The sequence below is a fragment of the Lepidochelys kempii genome, chromosome 13 (assembly GCF_965140265.1).
Source record: "Lepidochelys kempii isolate rLepKem1 chromosome 13, rLepKem1.hap2, whole genome shotgun sequence".
NCBI lineage: Eukaryota > Metazoa > Chordata > Testudines > Cheloniidae > Lepidochelys > Lepidochelys kempii.
This window is the reverse complement of record NC_133268.1, coordinates 20,588,548-20,603,327: the sequence shown is the minus strand read 5'-3', so window position 1 is coordinate 20,603,327 and position 14,780 is coordinate 20,588,548. Positions and strand designations below refer to the sequence as shown.

Below are 14,780 nucleotides of genomic sequence, written 5' to 3'. Positions count from 1 at the left end.
ATAATGAGACCTCTACAAAGACCTCATCTCCACTCGTATGTACAAAATTATACCTGTGCCTAGAGTTGGCAAGTGCAGATACCACCATGTGCTCTTTTAATAGTCTAGCACAGCTGTTAGAATTAGCCCCTGCAAAACCAGTTGGCAAACACTGGGTCCTTAATGGGCATTGGACAGAAAATGTAGCTCATGACCAAGAAACAGGCACATCTCAAGAGACAAGGAGAAATCTTGACTTGCTGTTGGACAGGTTTATTCAGAACAACTTTTATTTCTGCTGTGATGATGGAAAAGCGAAACCCACCCGGAATTATTTACATATCTGAAGGCATAACTTCAGTAGTAGTAGGAGTGTCATGATGCCAGAGTAGGAAGCAGAATAATGTTCTTGTTCTGCCTCTCGGACACTGTAGAGAGGGGTTTTGTGGCACTGGGAACATACTAAAATATTTCCCCTTCTAAAGGGCAGTGAGGAGTATTACAGACATCACCCTAAATGTGGGAAATAATGTTGCAATGGAGTTAGGAGTAGAATTAATAATGCTCCATCATGAAAGTTAAAATATATTGACCAGTACAATCTGAAATTCCCCTCTGATGATGCACAGGAGTCTCATTTATACCAAACCAACCCCAGGCTGGACTTGCTGGTAAGTTCAACCCTGCTGCAAGAGTTCTGGACAGGACAAAATAGCCATGTTTGAGGCCAGTGCTGTTTCCAGTACATTGTGTATGTGTATGTTTTCTTAAGAAAAAATAAATTGTTCATTAGTGTGCAGTCATGTAATGCTTGGTCTGATCTCCATTGGACGTGTATCCATAAGGGGGAAGAGTCAAATCAATGTATAGACTAAATCTATGTGGATACCAGAAAGTAGTTTTTAGTAGCCTGCATGTTTATTGAGTGAACAAACTTTCAGACAGAGCGGTAACTCAGCAGATTTTTCGATAGCATTTGATTCAAAAATTTTATGTTGCGATTGTAGATAATCAAATCTCTACCCTGGGCGAGGTGTGCACAGGATTGAGTAGCCCTATCCAGGGTACAGACCAGTAGCAGATAACAGTGAGAGATCTGTTTGGTCAAGTACACCTGAAGGGAAGTAGGGAGAAATTAATTTAAGGACTGATTAAAATTAACCTGGGCATAGTAACTTTTAAAACAATCTTATTCCTTTAGGAAAAGTCTCTAGGTTCCAAGAAGAATATGCATGAATTACAGCTGTTCATGTCCAGGATCTTCTCTTTGCTGCTGTGGGTTGTTTACTCTACAGCCGGGTCCATGATCTCTGAATGACTCCTGTGCGGAAGGGAAAAAAAGAAAATTATGAGGCAGCTGTTTGTGAGTAAAGACATAACAAATGTGTGAGACGTCAACCACAGGCTCGCCAGAGCTGTCATCACTTGGCTGCAAGAGTCAGACGTAAGTAAATCAGGCGAAAGAATTGAAGGGAAGCGAGGTGGGTAAGGAGGGTGCCCAAGTTTGCTGTAGCCCTCCATTCATGGAAGCAGTTGATTTTGAAACAGTTCTTCTAAACAGTACCGGTCTTCATGGCCATCATTTTCAAACTAAAGTTAGGCTCTAAATCCATGTTTTTCATACACAAGAACTCACCACTCATTGCCTTCAGTGGGCACTGTCCGTGGTGAGATGGAAGCTTAATCATCTATCTGCACAGTAACGCTTGTCTTAAGCCTTTCTTTTTCCACTACAGAGCACTGCAAAAGCAGGATGTTGCACAGAGCTCAGCAGCTAGGGATTGGTACTCACCAGAGCACAGTGGGGAGAAAGGAGAGAGATTTACAGTTTCATGAGCTTGGCCAGGGTGTTGGTAAAGTCCTCTACATGCTCACTGTTGACATCCTGAGGCCTGAATAAGAGGAGAGAGCTGGGTAGGTTCTGACATAATTCTGTGTGGAAAGCAACTCACTATTGTGATTGCTCTCAGAAAATAGAGTTGGGAGAAGAGACAAGTTGATGAGGTACAGGACTAGTATCAGCCATGCTGTAGAGGGGAGGCTCCATCCAAGTTTCCCCCAATGCAGCTGTGCTATGCTTATTGGAAAGAAAGATGCAGGCTTTGATGCACAGTAGAAGCTTTATTCTGACCAGGAATATACTGGAGGAATATTACCTACTGCCATCTTTTCACCCGCATAAGTCAGATAGGAATAAGGACCTATTCCCACTCCCATTGAAGTGTACAGCAAAACTCCTGTTGACTGAAATGGGGTTAGGATTATAGGGCCCTACATTTCAAGGTAAAGCTTTCTACCTACCTTTGATTATGCAATATGGCTCCCAAGAAATTCCTTAATACCATCTGCTGGTGGTAGCGGCTGTCCATCAAGATGCTCTCAGACTGACGTCTGGTCAAAAATTCATGCTCCCCTTCTCCTGGGCTGCGTTCGCTGCTTCGGTTATGCAAAGAACAAGAATGGGCTGCTAGAATGGCTCTCTGCAGACAGGTTTTTTACAAACAGTTTCTCCATCTCTTGCTGGAAGGATGGGGAACCTGCTGCACTTGCAGGGATGGCTTAGCTATTGCCTGATGGATCAGGTTGTTGCAGCATCTTACTTCTGATTTGCAAATCATTTGCCCATCCATTGCTAAGATGAAATAACTGAGCTCATTGCTCAGTCTCTTGAGTAGGAATGGGGTTGGTCGAGTGGGAGACCAATGATGAGCTGCAGTTGACAAGGGTCTCCTGTCTTGTTTAGCAACACTAGTGTATGTGGTCAAAGCTGGGGGAGCAGCAATGTGGATTTTGATTTCCCGCACCTCCCTGCTTTGGGGCAGGGTGAAGCCAAGTTTCTTTCTTTCAGTGAGCAATAGCAGTTAATGTTTCACACAAAGGTTCTAGCTGGTTCCTAAGGCGGTGGAGGTTAAGAATAACCCTGAAGCTAATAGGTTGGGAAGGAAAGGATTAAATACAATGCCCAAAGAAAACTGTGATTGTGGGGATCATTACAAAATATGGGGATGCAGGGCTCTCTTAGACCAAAGGGGAAGAGGCTTGTTCTTGTACTGGTGAAACAGTGAGAAATTAATGTGACTAGGAGAGATGATGATTCCATCAGACTGGATGGAAAGATTTCTACTTGAGCCATGTGCATGGAAGAAATTACCTGGTGTGACACGCAAAGTCCTAACTCGGTAACAATAGACAAACAGGAAAAGTGGTCTTACCCCAGCCGTTTGCCTATAATGGTTTGTAAGATCTTCCGGGCAGAGATCTGCCCCAGGACCTTTCGGTAGTGGTCAGTGAATATGGCATCAGCATGGCGCTGCATCCTAAAGATGAGAGACAGATGCTGGATGCATAAAACACCCTGGATAATCCACCCTTTTGGTAAGAAATCAACTTCAAAAATACCAAAAAAAATTCACATCTGATAGTGCTGAGAGGGGAGTTGATTAAGGGCCAAACAACCATCCCAGAATCCCAGTATCTGACTTTTTTTTTTCTCCAGCAGTAAAGCAATTGTTTTTTAAAAAGTCCTGACATGGAAACAGCAGGAAAAATCTACCAACCAATCAGGAACTGCTGGGGAAAAGTGGCTTCACATTTAAATAAAAAATGTTGTAAAGGGCCTAAAAGTTTGGGGGGGGGGGCAGGGAGGAGGCTGGGCTGGGGAAGTGGGGGGTGGCTAGGATGTTCTTATGCCCTGGCTATTCCCCAGCAATGCCATGGGACCGTTAGGAGTGAATGCAGCTGGGACATGAGTTTCCGAGAAGCCCTCAGAGGTGCTCTAATGTTCACTGGGATCTGGGTCCCGGAAGTCTCAGGAGAGGGGAGGTGCAAGCCTCCCCCTCAGTCCCCACATCCTGGCTCTGCACCAGGACAGGGATGAATCCACCAACCCAACCCCATGGCTCTTGTCTGCCTCAGTTCCCCCACTTGCTTAAACAGGACTAACTATACTTCCGTGCCTGATGGGGGTGCTGTGAGGATAAATTTGTGAATGTTTTGGAGGTGAACAGATGCTGCTACAATTCCCAGAGATGCCTGGAGCTCTGCAGAATTGCTGCTTGCATGAAATAGGGCAGGAAAGGAGTATTGATCTTGCCTCATTTTGCTATCGGTCAATAACTGTCTCTTTGGAAAGGTTGGAAGAGTTAACCCCTTCCCCAGGTGACTGACTCAGGTGTAGGGAGACAGCCTTAAAAGAGTGGAGAGAAAACACAGCCCGCTGACTACACATTGTCTGGCTATGAGCACAGACTTCATCCACTACAGCAAGGTTTTGTCGAGTCAGCACCAGGCGGGGGAGACCTTTTAAGGAAGATACCGGCACTTTCAGATCTGCCTGCATTAGTGCTGGACCAGTGAGGCAGTGTGCTGGGAGCAAGCTCTGTGCCGCTGGTGATGTCTATCAGCAGGAATGTGCAACTGTGCTGTTGCTCACATCAGCTCAGTAAAAATGCTGTAGGACTTCTGGCAAGAGTTGGGGTGATAATTCCAAGCATCTTGATCAAATTTCTGTGTGCATGATTACACGCTTCCTACCTACCCTTCCCTCAATTGGACTTAAAATTATTCTGTTCCTGACCTAAGTTGCCACAGTCCAGGGAGCCACAGAGCATGGCCGTTTTCAGTTTGATTCCTGTGTGTTTAAACCACTAGAGAAATCAATGAAGGTGGCTGGAAAATGGTTAGACTTTTTGGCAAAATATTAAAACCTGAAAAACCTTGGCCAAAACCGCCCCCTCCCTGCCAAAAAAAAAAAAAAGAGGTGACTGGACATTTCTATGGAAATGGTGCTGCAGTGTCTCGTGGGAGTTGTCTTTTAGGTGCGTTATGCCCCCTTTCTTTTCTGTGGGCAGGTCGTGGTGGCTGAGCTAAATCTCCCATAATGCACCATGATCTCCTTTCTTGCTGAGTCACCACAGTGCATCATGGGAGATGTATGTTGTCCAGTAGAGAGTGAGACCAAGAGGCAGCCCTACTACAACTCCCAGGAGGCACCTTAGCTGCCTTTCCAAATTGAATGGAATAACATGATTTTGGCAATTAATTGATCTTTAACTATTCATGGTAAATAGGCCTAATTGCCAGTGATGGGATGTTAGATAGGGTGGGATCTGAGTTACTACAGAGAATTCTTTCCTGGGTATCTGGCTGGTGAATCTTGCTCACATGCTCAAAGTTCAGCTGATCTCCATATTTGGGGTCGGGAAGGAATTTTCCTCCAGGGGATATTGGAAGGGGCCCTGGGGTTTTTTTGCCTTCTGCTATAGCATGGGTCACTTGCTGGAGGATTCTCTGCACCTTGAAGTCTTTAAACCATGATTTGAGGATTTCAATAGCTCAGACATAGGTGAGAGGTTTATTGCAGGAGTGGGTGGGTGAGATTCTGTGGCCTGCATTGTGCAGGAGGTCAGACTAGATGATCATAATGGTCCCTTCTGACCTTAATATCTGTGAATATATGAAACTTTTCCATTTTCAGGTGAAAGCTTTTCAATTTTCAAATGTTTGGGTTTTTAATATCTCCTACAGAAAGCAGACAATTTTTGCAAAAAACTTACTTTAATCAAAAACCCAATTTTCCATCAAAAAACAGTTTGGCTGGAAAAACTTCTATCAGACCTAGAACCCAATCCTCACTGGTAATTTCTGCAAAATACCCTCAAGTGCCCTCAAATCCTCTTGCTGTTTCCCTCATGGGCTGCAGTGTAGGAAGAAGTTAACTGAGGCTCCCTTTGTGTGTTGGGATTGTAGAATGAGGCACCTACCTCTTTTCAGCGGGGTTGGCTAGAAAACCCTCCTCCTCTTGCTGCTGCTCCTCCACAGAGAGATTGTTGCTCTGCACAGGACTGCCATCCTGTAGCTGAAAGCTCACTGCCTTGCTAGAGATGGGCAGTGGATTGTACCTGTAAGAATGAGCCAGCCGCACTGAGCACAGCCAAACTGCAATCCTCACCATCTCCCCCACCCCCATCACCATAGCCTTCTCCACTGGGCCAACCACCAGCAGTCCTTAAGTAGCACTTGCTGGGTTCACCTCGGTACGGCTTGTATTCTCTCTTTTCTTCCCTTCCCTGTCTCAGGGAGATGGCACAGGTTGTCTTTCTATTACTGTCCTCCAGATCTGGAAGCTGCCTAGATGCTACTTATACCAATATGCTAGGCACCTTTCGAGATTAGAAACATAGAAGTCCCAGGCACAAAGCAGCAGACAGTTCCCCCTCTCCAAAATGCCAACATACCCAGGAAAAACATAGCCAATTGGGTTCTCCCTGTGCCAGTTTTTGAAAGCAAAGCCTAAAGCATTTTCCATGGGGAAAATGTGAATGTTTGCTCCGGAGTCCAACTGCACTCAGTTTCATAGATATACTGATTTGTGAACTTACAAAAATAAGATAATTTCAACAGGTGGCAGAGAGATACTTAAATGAATTACAGGGAGGCCTTAGTACATCCCTTCAATCCATATAATACCAAAGCTCCTATACCTCTCACTTCAATGCAAGTGGACAATAATACAGAAGAAGCAAAGACAGTTAACCTTACTTACAACTTTTTAATTAAAGGAAAGTCTGGCTGTGCCATCTATATTGTTATGGTTGCTCAACACCGCCCATTATAAGACCCTGTTTTCAATTTTTTATAATTTTGCCAAACTTCAACCATTTAGGCTGAAATTTTCCTTGCCAGGCTGAATTGTTTTGAAAAATTTAACCAAAATAATTCAGCTATTTCCAAGGAAGAGGCTAGGGCAAAATGTGGTTTTCCTGTGTAAAAAAATTTGTGAGACCTTTCCTTTAAAGTGTCCTAGCACCCCTGTACTTTGGAGCAGGGACTCAAAATTTGGCAAGGGGGTGGCCTTTGTGTCAGGGATGTGTCTTTTGCCTTCCCATAAAAATCCACTCAAAGTTGGCCAAGTTATAAGCATTTGAAAAACAGGGGTTTGGAAATGATCAGAGACCTCTTTGATTTGAGCAACTAAAATCACCAAAGATTGTCCTCGCTAAGCACGCTCCAGCCCCTCGCTGCTCCTGTGTATGACCAGACTGCCCATGTGCCGTCCCCACAGAGTGACTGAGGCCTGGTCTACACTAGAAAATTAGGTTGGTTTAACTACATCAGTCAGAGGTGTGAAAAATCCACACTCCTGAGTGGATAGTTAAGCTGAGCTAAATCCCTGTGTAGGCAGTGCTAGGTCGATGGAAGAATTCTTCCATCCACCCAGCTACCACCTCACAGGGAGAAGAGTTGCCTGCGCCAATGGGAGAATCCCTCCCATCGCTGTAGGAAGTGTCTACACTGAAGCACTGCAGCAGATCAGCTGCAATGGCGCAACTGTGCCCTGTAGCATTTTAAGTGTTGGCGAGCGCTGAGCCTGTTTCAGCCCAGGGCTATGCGGGGCTCAGAAGGACTTTCCTTTTCCTGTAATGGCTGCTCCCAGGTGCTGGGGTGCAGCCAGGCACTGGGACTGAGAGCAGGGAGTCCATCTCTCATGTGTTTTCAGTGATCCCCCTGCTGGCATCCAGCCAGCACAGAGGAAGAAGCTGTCCAATTCAAATGCAGAAGGGACAAAAGCCAGACTGGGGGTGGGGGAAGGAGTAGATTGGGGCAAGAGAGTAGGGGAGACAAATGAACTAGCTGGGCAAGGAGATTGAGACTGGGAACCAGTGGAGGACATGGGGGCAGGGACTGAGACTAGATGGATGAAGTCTGGCACTGGCTTTGGACTGGGACTAGGAACCGGCGTAGGGGCTCAACAGGGGTAGGAGAGACGGCCCTGACAAGAAGTTTGGTGTGGGGGAGAACTTGGACTGGCTGGGCAAAGGGACTGGGTGAGAGGAGTGGAAGAGGTTGGGAGTAGGGGGAACAGCAATCGAGACTTGGACAGCAAGCCCATAGGAGGAAGCTAACATGGAAAAAATAGTTTGTGAGCACTTAATGAATACGCACAGTGGGGCCACGTTAAAGCTACACTGGCAACCCTAACTTTTGAGTGCTTGACTTTGCAACCTTAATAATGTCAGAGGAGTGAGAGAGAGATGTTGCCTGATGACTTGGGGAACTGCTAATGAACTATAGAGATAGTCCACTCTAGGTCACCAGTTCAAATCCAGCATGGCTTGGTAGCAACAAAAAACAATTACTATCTGATGACAGTTTGGCTCATATGTAGGAGCTTGTGATTCTAGGCATTGTCCACTGGCTCTATATGGATTTTTATCCTGCACCCAGCCCTGTGGTATCGGAGCACCGTACAAGCAAGTGTCTATTGCTACCCCATTGGTTCCCCAGTTGGCCATCTCAGTGGAGTCTGAACTCTAGGTCGACCTGGGGTCTGTTGCTGTGGCAGTGAGTGGGTAAGCTGTTTGTGCTGTGGTTCGTGTACTTGTTCTGTGAGTAAACAGAGGACTTAGGCTCCAGGGCTACTTCCCTGGCTGCTATCACCAGCCCTGAACTTACATATTTAGCTTTAAAACTGTTTGGGGCGTTTGACCCTGGCTGTCCCTTGTTTTGACTGCATCCAGTTTTCTCCTCAAAAGCCTTATGTTTACCTTCATGTTGTCAGACACAAGGTATGTTAACAATGACAGCAAACCAGTATGGTCCATTATACCACCTCCTGACTGCACGCCCATCAACAAAGCGTGGGCAGGGTGTGAATACTGGACTCTACATTGTTCCGTGCGTCTTCAGTGAGCCAAGGACCCAGATGAATCAGAAAGCTGTGGGTCCCATAATAGCCATGTAAACAGCTGCTCATGGAGACTTTGCAGGCTCCGCTTTCTCGTCCCAGCCAGAGGAATGCGGAGGAGGAAAAGCTTGTTCTCACTGAAGCATAAAGTAATGTTTAAACAAGACAACTTGGCACAACCTGCAGGGTTGGCACAGAAGACGTTCAGCCCCGGTATAGCAGGAGGGGCTGCAGGTCACGACTGACTTGAACTGCCAGAGCCATGTGTGGGAGGCACTCCAGATGGAAACAGCAGGAGGAGGTGTGGGTCAGGACTGAGGTGAGCTGACAGGGCTACAGGCAAGGGGCAGAGATCAGGACAGAAATAGCACTGGGCGCCGCAGGTCAGGAGTGAGGTGAGCTGACAGAGTTGCCTGGGGGCCCTGGAGCCCTGGACTGAAATAGCAGAGGATGTTGCTAGTCAGGATTAAGAACTGCCACAGCTTGTGGTGGTGAGGAGACTGAAAAAGCAGAGAGCTTTGCCGGACAGTATGGAATGTGCTGTCAGAGCGGGGGGAGGGGGGACTTGGAAAATCCTGCCTGCAGTGTCATGAGCCTGGTACAAAAATCCACAAAATGCCCAGGCCAGAGAATAGGAGTGAAGTCAGAGGGATGGGGGGAAATCTTTGGGCAGGCAGGAAGTTAAGGGGCTTGAGCCTACCTGAGAGCTGGATAGAGAGGAGAAGAGATGGAGCACATGACTAAATGGAGGAACAGGAGGAAGATGGCCCTGTGCAGCATCCTTCACCCTTCTGGAGTGACCTGAAATCAAGAGAAATCCAAATCAGTGATGGTAACAGCCAGTGTCTCCTGACCTCGCACACAGCATTTGGGGGCTCTGAGCACACCACTGCCAGTGAGTTGGGAGAAAGCTTCTTGAATGTGCATGGGAGCTCTCAGCTACATCTCCATTTTCTCAGTCAGACTCAAATCGTTGCATCCCTGTGTCATCGGCATCAATGGGAGAGAAATCACCCTGTGCAGCCTATATTTATAATACCCGACATACTTCACCTTGCAAGACAGCGGACTCGGCATGTCAGTGTCTTGGCATTGCATGGTATTTATCATATAAATACCCAATTAACAGCCACCGTCTCAACAAAGAAGCCTCTTCCAATGCCTGTCTCTGCCTGGAACGCTGTCCCAGCAAGTTGATTCCCTGCCTTTGGTGACTGATGGCCAGACTCTAGAGCCCATTTCCAGGAATGGTGCGGGTGATACAAATGCCGGCCTGGAATCCATAAACCCCTGCCTGTGAGCTGGGATCAGAACATACTTCCCTCTCGCCAGGCCCTTCCGCTCTCACCAGCCTCCTCTGGAGCATGTTTTACCCAGACGAGTCAGAGACCGGAAGCAGGGAGTGTGGGATTGTCCTAATTAGAACTGCTTGAACTACTTTGTTAGGAGCTGAGCTCTTTTTTCGGGCTAGTGAACCCAATCCTGATTTTCCTCTGAATGGATTTGCTCTTTGTAAATATTTGCCTGATAGTTTGCACAACTAACTTTCACCCTCTGAGGAGCTGTTTGGATTACAGGAGCACCTAGGGGCCTCAACTGAGATTGGCGCTCCTTTGCATCAAGTGCTGTATAAACACAGTGAGAGACAGTCCCTGCCCCAAAGAGCTTACAGGCTAAATAGACAAGATGGACAAAGGGTCGGAGGGGGTAAAAGAGGCTCTGGTAAGTAGAGTGATTCACCCAAGGTCACAGGCAGAATTAGGAAGGTGTCCTGGGTTCTAGCGCATAAGCCTAGCATCTGCCGACACACTACTTGTGTTGTGCAGTTGGTCATCTTAGTTGCATAGTATCTGGTTCTCCTCCCATAATGGATGACTGCAACACCTGACACGAGAAAACAAGTAACATATTTCTGGAGCGATAACATTCCATGTGGACAAGGGGATCTGGTGGATATAGTGTATTTAGATTTTTAGAAAGCCTTTGACAAGGTCTCTCACCAAAGGCAGTATGGGCAGGGATGGTGTCCCTAGCCTCTGTTTGCCAGAAGCTGGGAATGGGTGACAGCGGACGGATCACTTGATGATTACCTGTTCTGTTCATTCCCTCTGGGGCACCTGGCATTGGCCACTGTCGGCAGACAGGATACTGGGCTGGATGGACCTTTGGTCTGACCCAGTATGGCCGTTCTTATGAATGTTTCAGGATAGGTGAACACTTTCATGATTGTTTAGCAGCTGTCTGGATACTTGGGAAGAGGAATAATCCAAGTCCATGGACCAAAGTGAACTGAACTCTGTGCTTTTATTTGTGGAAATTAGAGCTGGTAGAAAAATTTCCATCAAATCTTTTTTCCGGTGAAAAGCACCTTTGTGATCAAAATGAAAATGTTTGCAAAATGTTATCATTTGGATGGAAATTTGTTGTCAAAAATATTCCAAAATGGAAAAATGCTTACTTTTTTTGAAGAAAACAAAAACAAAACTAATTAGGTGTCAATCACAGGTTGGGTAGAGCTGGGTGTGGCATTGGTGGGAATTCTGTGGGGGAAGTTGATTAGTTTAGTTACAATGTTGCTGGGTTATTTTATTTGATCAGAAGTAACTGACAGGTCTTTTTATGCACTTGTGCGTGTGTTTAATCTGTTGCCCAGGGCTCCGGAATACCAGATGGTTGCTATTTTATTGTAGTTTAGTAAAAATACAAATACATATTTATTTCTAGAGCTGTGAGCCTAGACAACAGCCGGCAAAGTGCATAAGAAGCCACAGTCCTGACTTCAGAAGCTTTCAGGCTCACTGGGACAGATCTCATATGGAGGGTATTCGTCCAAGACACAAGAGAGCCTGGAGTGATTGTCAGCAAGAAAATACAGGTAAGGAGCTGCTGTGAGTGAAAAGGGATCTGAAGAAGAACAAGGAGGGTGCATGGCACACGGGGAGGGGGAAGTTGTTCCAAGCAGAGGAATGAAGGAAGGTGCAGAGCTGTATGTAGAAAGAGACACAATGACCAGTGGGGAGCAGGAGGATTTGAGGAATGGGGCTATTCCTGTCTCTGCACTGGCATCTGCAGGAGGAGAGGATGCTGTGCCCTTTCCATGGGTGGAGCAGCAGCAGAGTTCCTCCTGCCCTCTGGGACATACTGTGCTAGGTCCGTCAGACCTTCCTGCAGAGCTCCAACCGGGCTATACTCCTCTGTGCTGCCCACAACAGGCTGCAGCACCTACATGCCTCTGTCAAGCCCTAAATGGCTTGTTTATCACCTGCTTACAAATTCAGGGATAGACCCCAGATCTCCTGTCCCTGTGCCATAGGCACAAAGGCATCCTTCCTCTCTTCCAGTGCCTGAAAGGATCAAACCGGCAGCAGGAGGCTGACAGTGAAGGAGAAGGAATCTAACTGCACATGGAAATGATAAGGGATGAGAGATGAAATGGAAATGCAAAATAATACCAAGGACCGTGTGGGCGAAGGAGAGTGAACCTCGAAGATTCAGTGGAGAGTTGTGTGAACGTGATCCAGGTCTGCAAGGCTGGGCTGCATATCTGACCAGCACAGGCAGGTTTGTCTATCCCTAAGGACAGGGCGTTGTTTCTACTGTTGATCATTGATGGAGTGCCATAAGTGCATGTGGCACTGCACAGACATGATCCCTGGGCCCAGGTGCTCAAAATTGAAATCTGAGAACACGGTGATGACACACAGCAGCGTTGGGTGTATTTGTGCTTTTGATAGACACAAAGGGGTGAAGATCCTTATGGACGAATTGTGTTTTAAGGAGCTATTTGACTGAGGAGAGGAAAGTTATTTGGGGAAAAATGAGTAGGAAGGTATTCTGGGCATAGGATCTGATCTCTCTGCTATTGATGTTTGTTTATTATTGTAGTGTCTGAGTCCAAGTTATGAACCAGAACACATTGTGGCAGGTGCTGTGTAAACACAGAACACAAAGACAGTCCTTGCCCCAAACTTAAGCCCCCACTGACTTCAGTGAGAGCAGAATCAGATTCCCAGGGAGCAGGATGGCACTATTAATTACTGTAAACAGTTCCTCAGTCTGCTTTCTGGTTTCCCAGTTTACAGCTGCTTACACTTCAAACCTGCAGGCTGGGTCAGCCTTCAGCACTGTTTCCATCTGTTGTTCTTTTGGAAGTGAAGCAGCTTGACCTAACTTTAGAACAGAACTGACTGTTGGCAAAAGAGGGGACTGAATCCACCTTCCAAAGAATTCTTGCCTCTTAGAAACCATCATGTCAGCCCCATGAAGACTCTCAGAATGCCAGAGAACCGAATCAGGGACTTACTCCTGTGGGACAGAATTATAAGGCTTTTGGTTTTAGGTTTACACTGCTGTTTTCTGGAGGAAGCATGCCCCCCTCCCTGATACCCCAACATGAATCCTAAATTATATCCATCCACTTCTGATAAAGAAAATGAGGGTGATCTATACACTCCAAAAGGAGCGTTAGCACCCAAGTCTGGGACAGTGTCAATCAATGTTCTTTATATTATGAACAGCCAAACCACTGTGAGAGCATGGCAATGGGGTTGCACAAGTGCAACCAGGGGAGAATATAGCCCTTTGCTTTTCCCTTCCTTCCCGTTTGTATTCCTAGGGTAAGACACCCCGCCACACATGATTATCCCCACTTTCACTCTATACCCAGCTCCTCTTTTTTTCAGTGCCAGGTGTTCCTCCAGACTATTTTTATCCCTTTTGAAATCTTTATTCCGCACCTCTCTGACCCTATTAGTTTCTTAAAGACGCTTTTTTGATTTTCCTTTTTCTCTCCTCATCTGTTTTTACCTTCCTTATCTTCTCTTTCCCCTCTCCATTCTTTCTCGCTCTCTCTCATCCCTTCATTTCTGTCCCCTTGGTCCTCTCCCCTTTGATCTTTTTCCCACCCCATACACAAAGGATACTGAACCTGAAGTCCTGCTCGCCTTCACAAGTGTGGGCATTATTTCAGAGGGTGAACAGAAGAATGTTTAAGTTTCACACTCTGAACATGGCCAAGTTGACAGCCCTGGAGGGTTAATTTCACTTCTCTGCTTTCCATTCTAGCAGTGGGGGGCAGGGGAATTAATAAATTTTAAGATGAAAAGCATTTAATGTTATTGTAAAAGATAAAGCACAACACCCTCCCAACACCCCCTCATGAAATTTCAATGTTGCAGTGTTTGTGAAAATACTGATGGATCGATTAGCTCGATCACTCCTTCTGTTCCTTACTGTGTCTGGGATACATGTCTAATCAGTCCTGAAAATACTGCTGTGGGGATGCAATGAAACCTTAATCACTCCTGCAGTCTGATAAGGTTGACTTTTATACCGTACTATCTTGCAATTAAAAGTACAAAGATATTTCCAATTGCTTCCTCTGCTATCCTGTAATTGGATTTGTGTTGCCCGTAAGTCTTTCAAATTTCTATTCATCCCTTTGGTTGGCTCGACTAAATAGTTATTAATGGATGAGTAAATTATTGGTTTTGTGGTGGCTTTCATGCATGTTGTAAGAGCAGGAAGCAGGTTCTGTGCCTGGGCTCATAAATTTCCAAACTGTTTTGCAAAGCTGTTCTATAACATTACATGTAAATCTACAAAGTATCAGACACTTAAGTTACTAATAATTGTTTCAGTCTATAACTTAAGCTACAAAGCCCTTTGAGATTAGTACTGAGGCTGCTGATAAATGCCAAATCTGATTGTGCTTTAGTGTAATTGAATTGTCCCCAGTTTCCAAATAGCAAGTATCTTGTTAAAACACACATGCAAAGGATCAAACTTACCGTTCCCTGAGGAAATGGGATCTTTCCAGCTCTCTACGTGATTTCCTTTCCCTGTTAAAAATACAGCTTCTTTCTCTCTCGCTCTCTTGATAGCTTTTGTTGCTTCAACGAACTGGACTGGGTTCCTTCCTCCTTAGTTCTTTACCTGTGCAGGGTCCCAGTGGACTGGGACCAAGACTTGTTCAGATGTCCCCAACTACCGTGGTAGTCGTCCTGCTGCAAGAGGTGCACCTTCTCTTTTTATACCTGTGCACCCTTAAGAGTTCTGTGGGCTTCTCAACGTCAGAGGATCAATTACCCTCCAGTTGTTCAAAGGGCTGTGTTTA

General features: G+C 45.9%; 1 protein-coding gene across 2 annotated transcripts; it reads right to left on the bottom strand.

The window, feature by feature from the left end:
- Positions 1-240: 240 nt before the first annotated feature.
- On the bottom strand, positions 241-14,642 carry GHRH (growth hormone releasing hormone). 2 transcript variants are annotated; one of them, XM_073309054.1, is made up of 6 exons: positions 14,455-14,642; positions 9,366-9,466; positions 5,742-5,879; positions 3,192-3,296; positions 2,281-2,412; positions 241-1,300 (listed from the first exon to the last, which is right to left on the bottom strand). In XM_073309054.1, the coding sequence occupies exons 2-6, from the start codon at positions 9,443-9,445 to the stop codon at positions 1,264-1,266; spliced, it is 492 nt and encodes a 163-aa protein (XP_073165155.1). In that variant the 5' UTR covers positions 9,446-9,466; positions 14,455-14,642; the 3' UTR covers positions 241-1,263. The 2 variants fall into 2 exon arrangements, with proteins under 2 accessions (XP_073165155.1, XP_073165156.1); XM_073309055.1 differs by lacking the exon at positions 241-1,300 and adding an exon at positions 1,783-1,871.
- Positions 14,643-14,780: the final 138 nt, after the last annotated feature.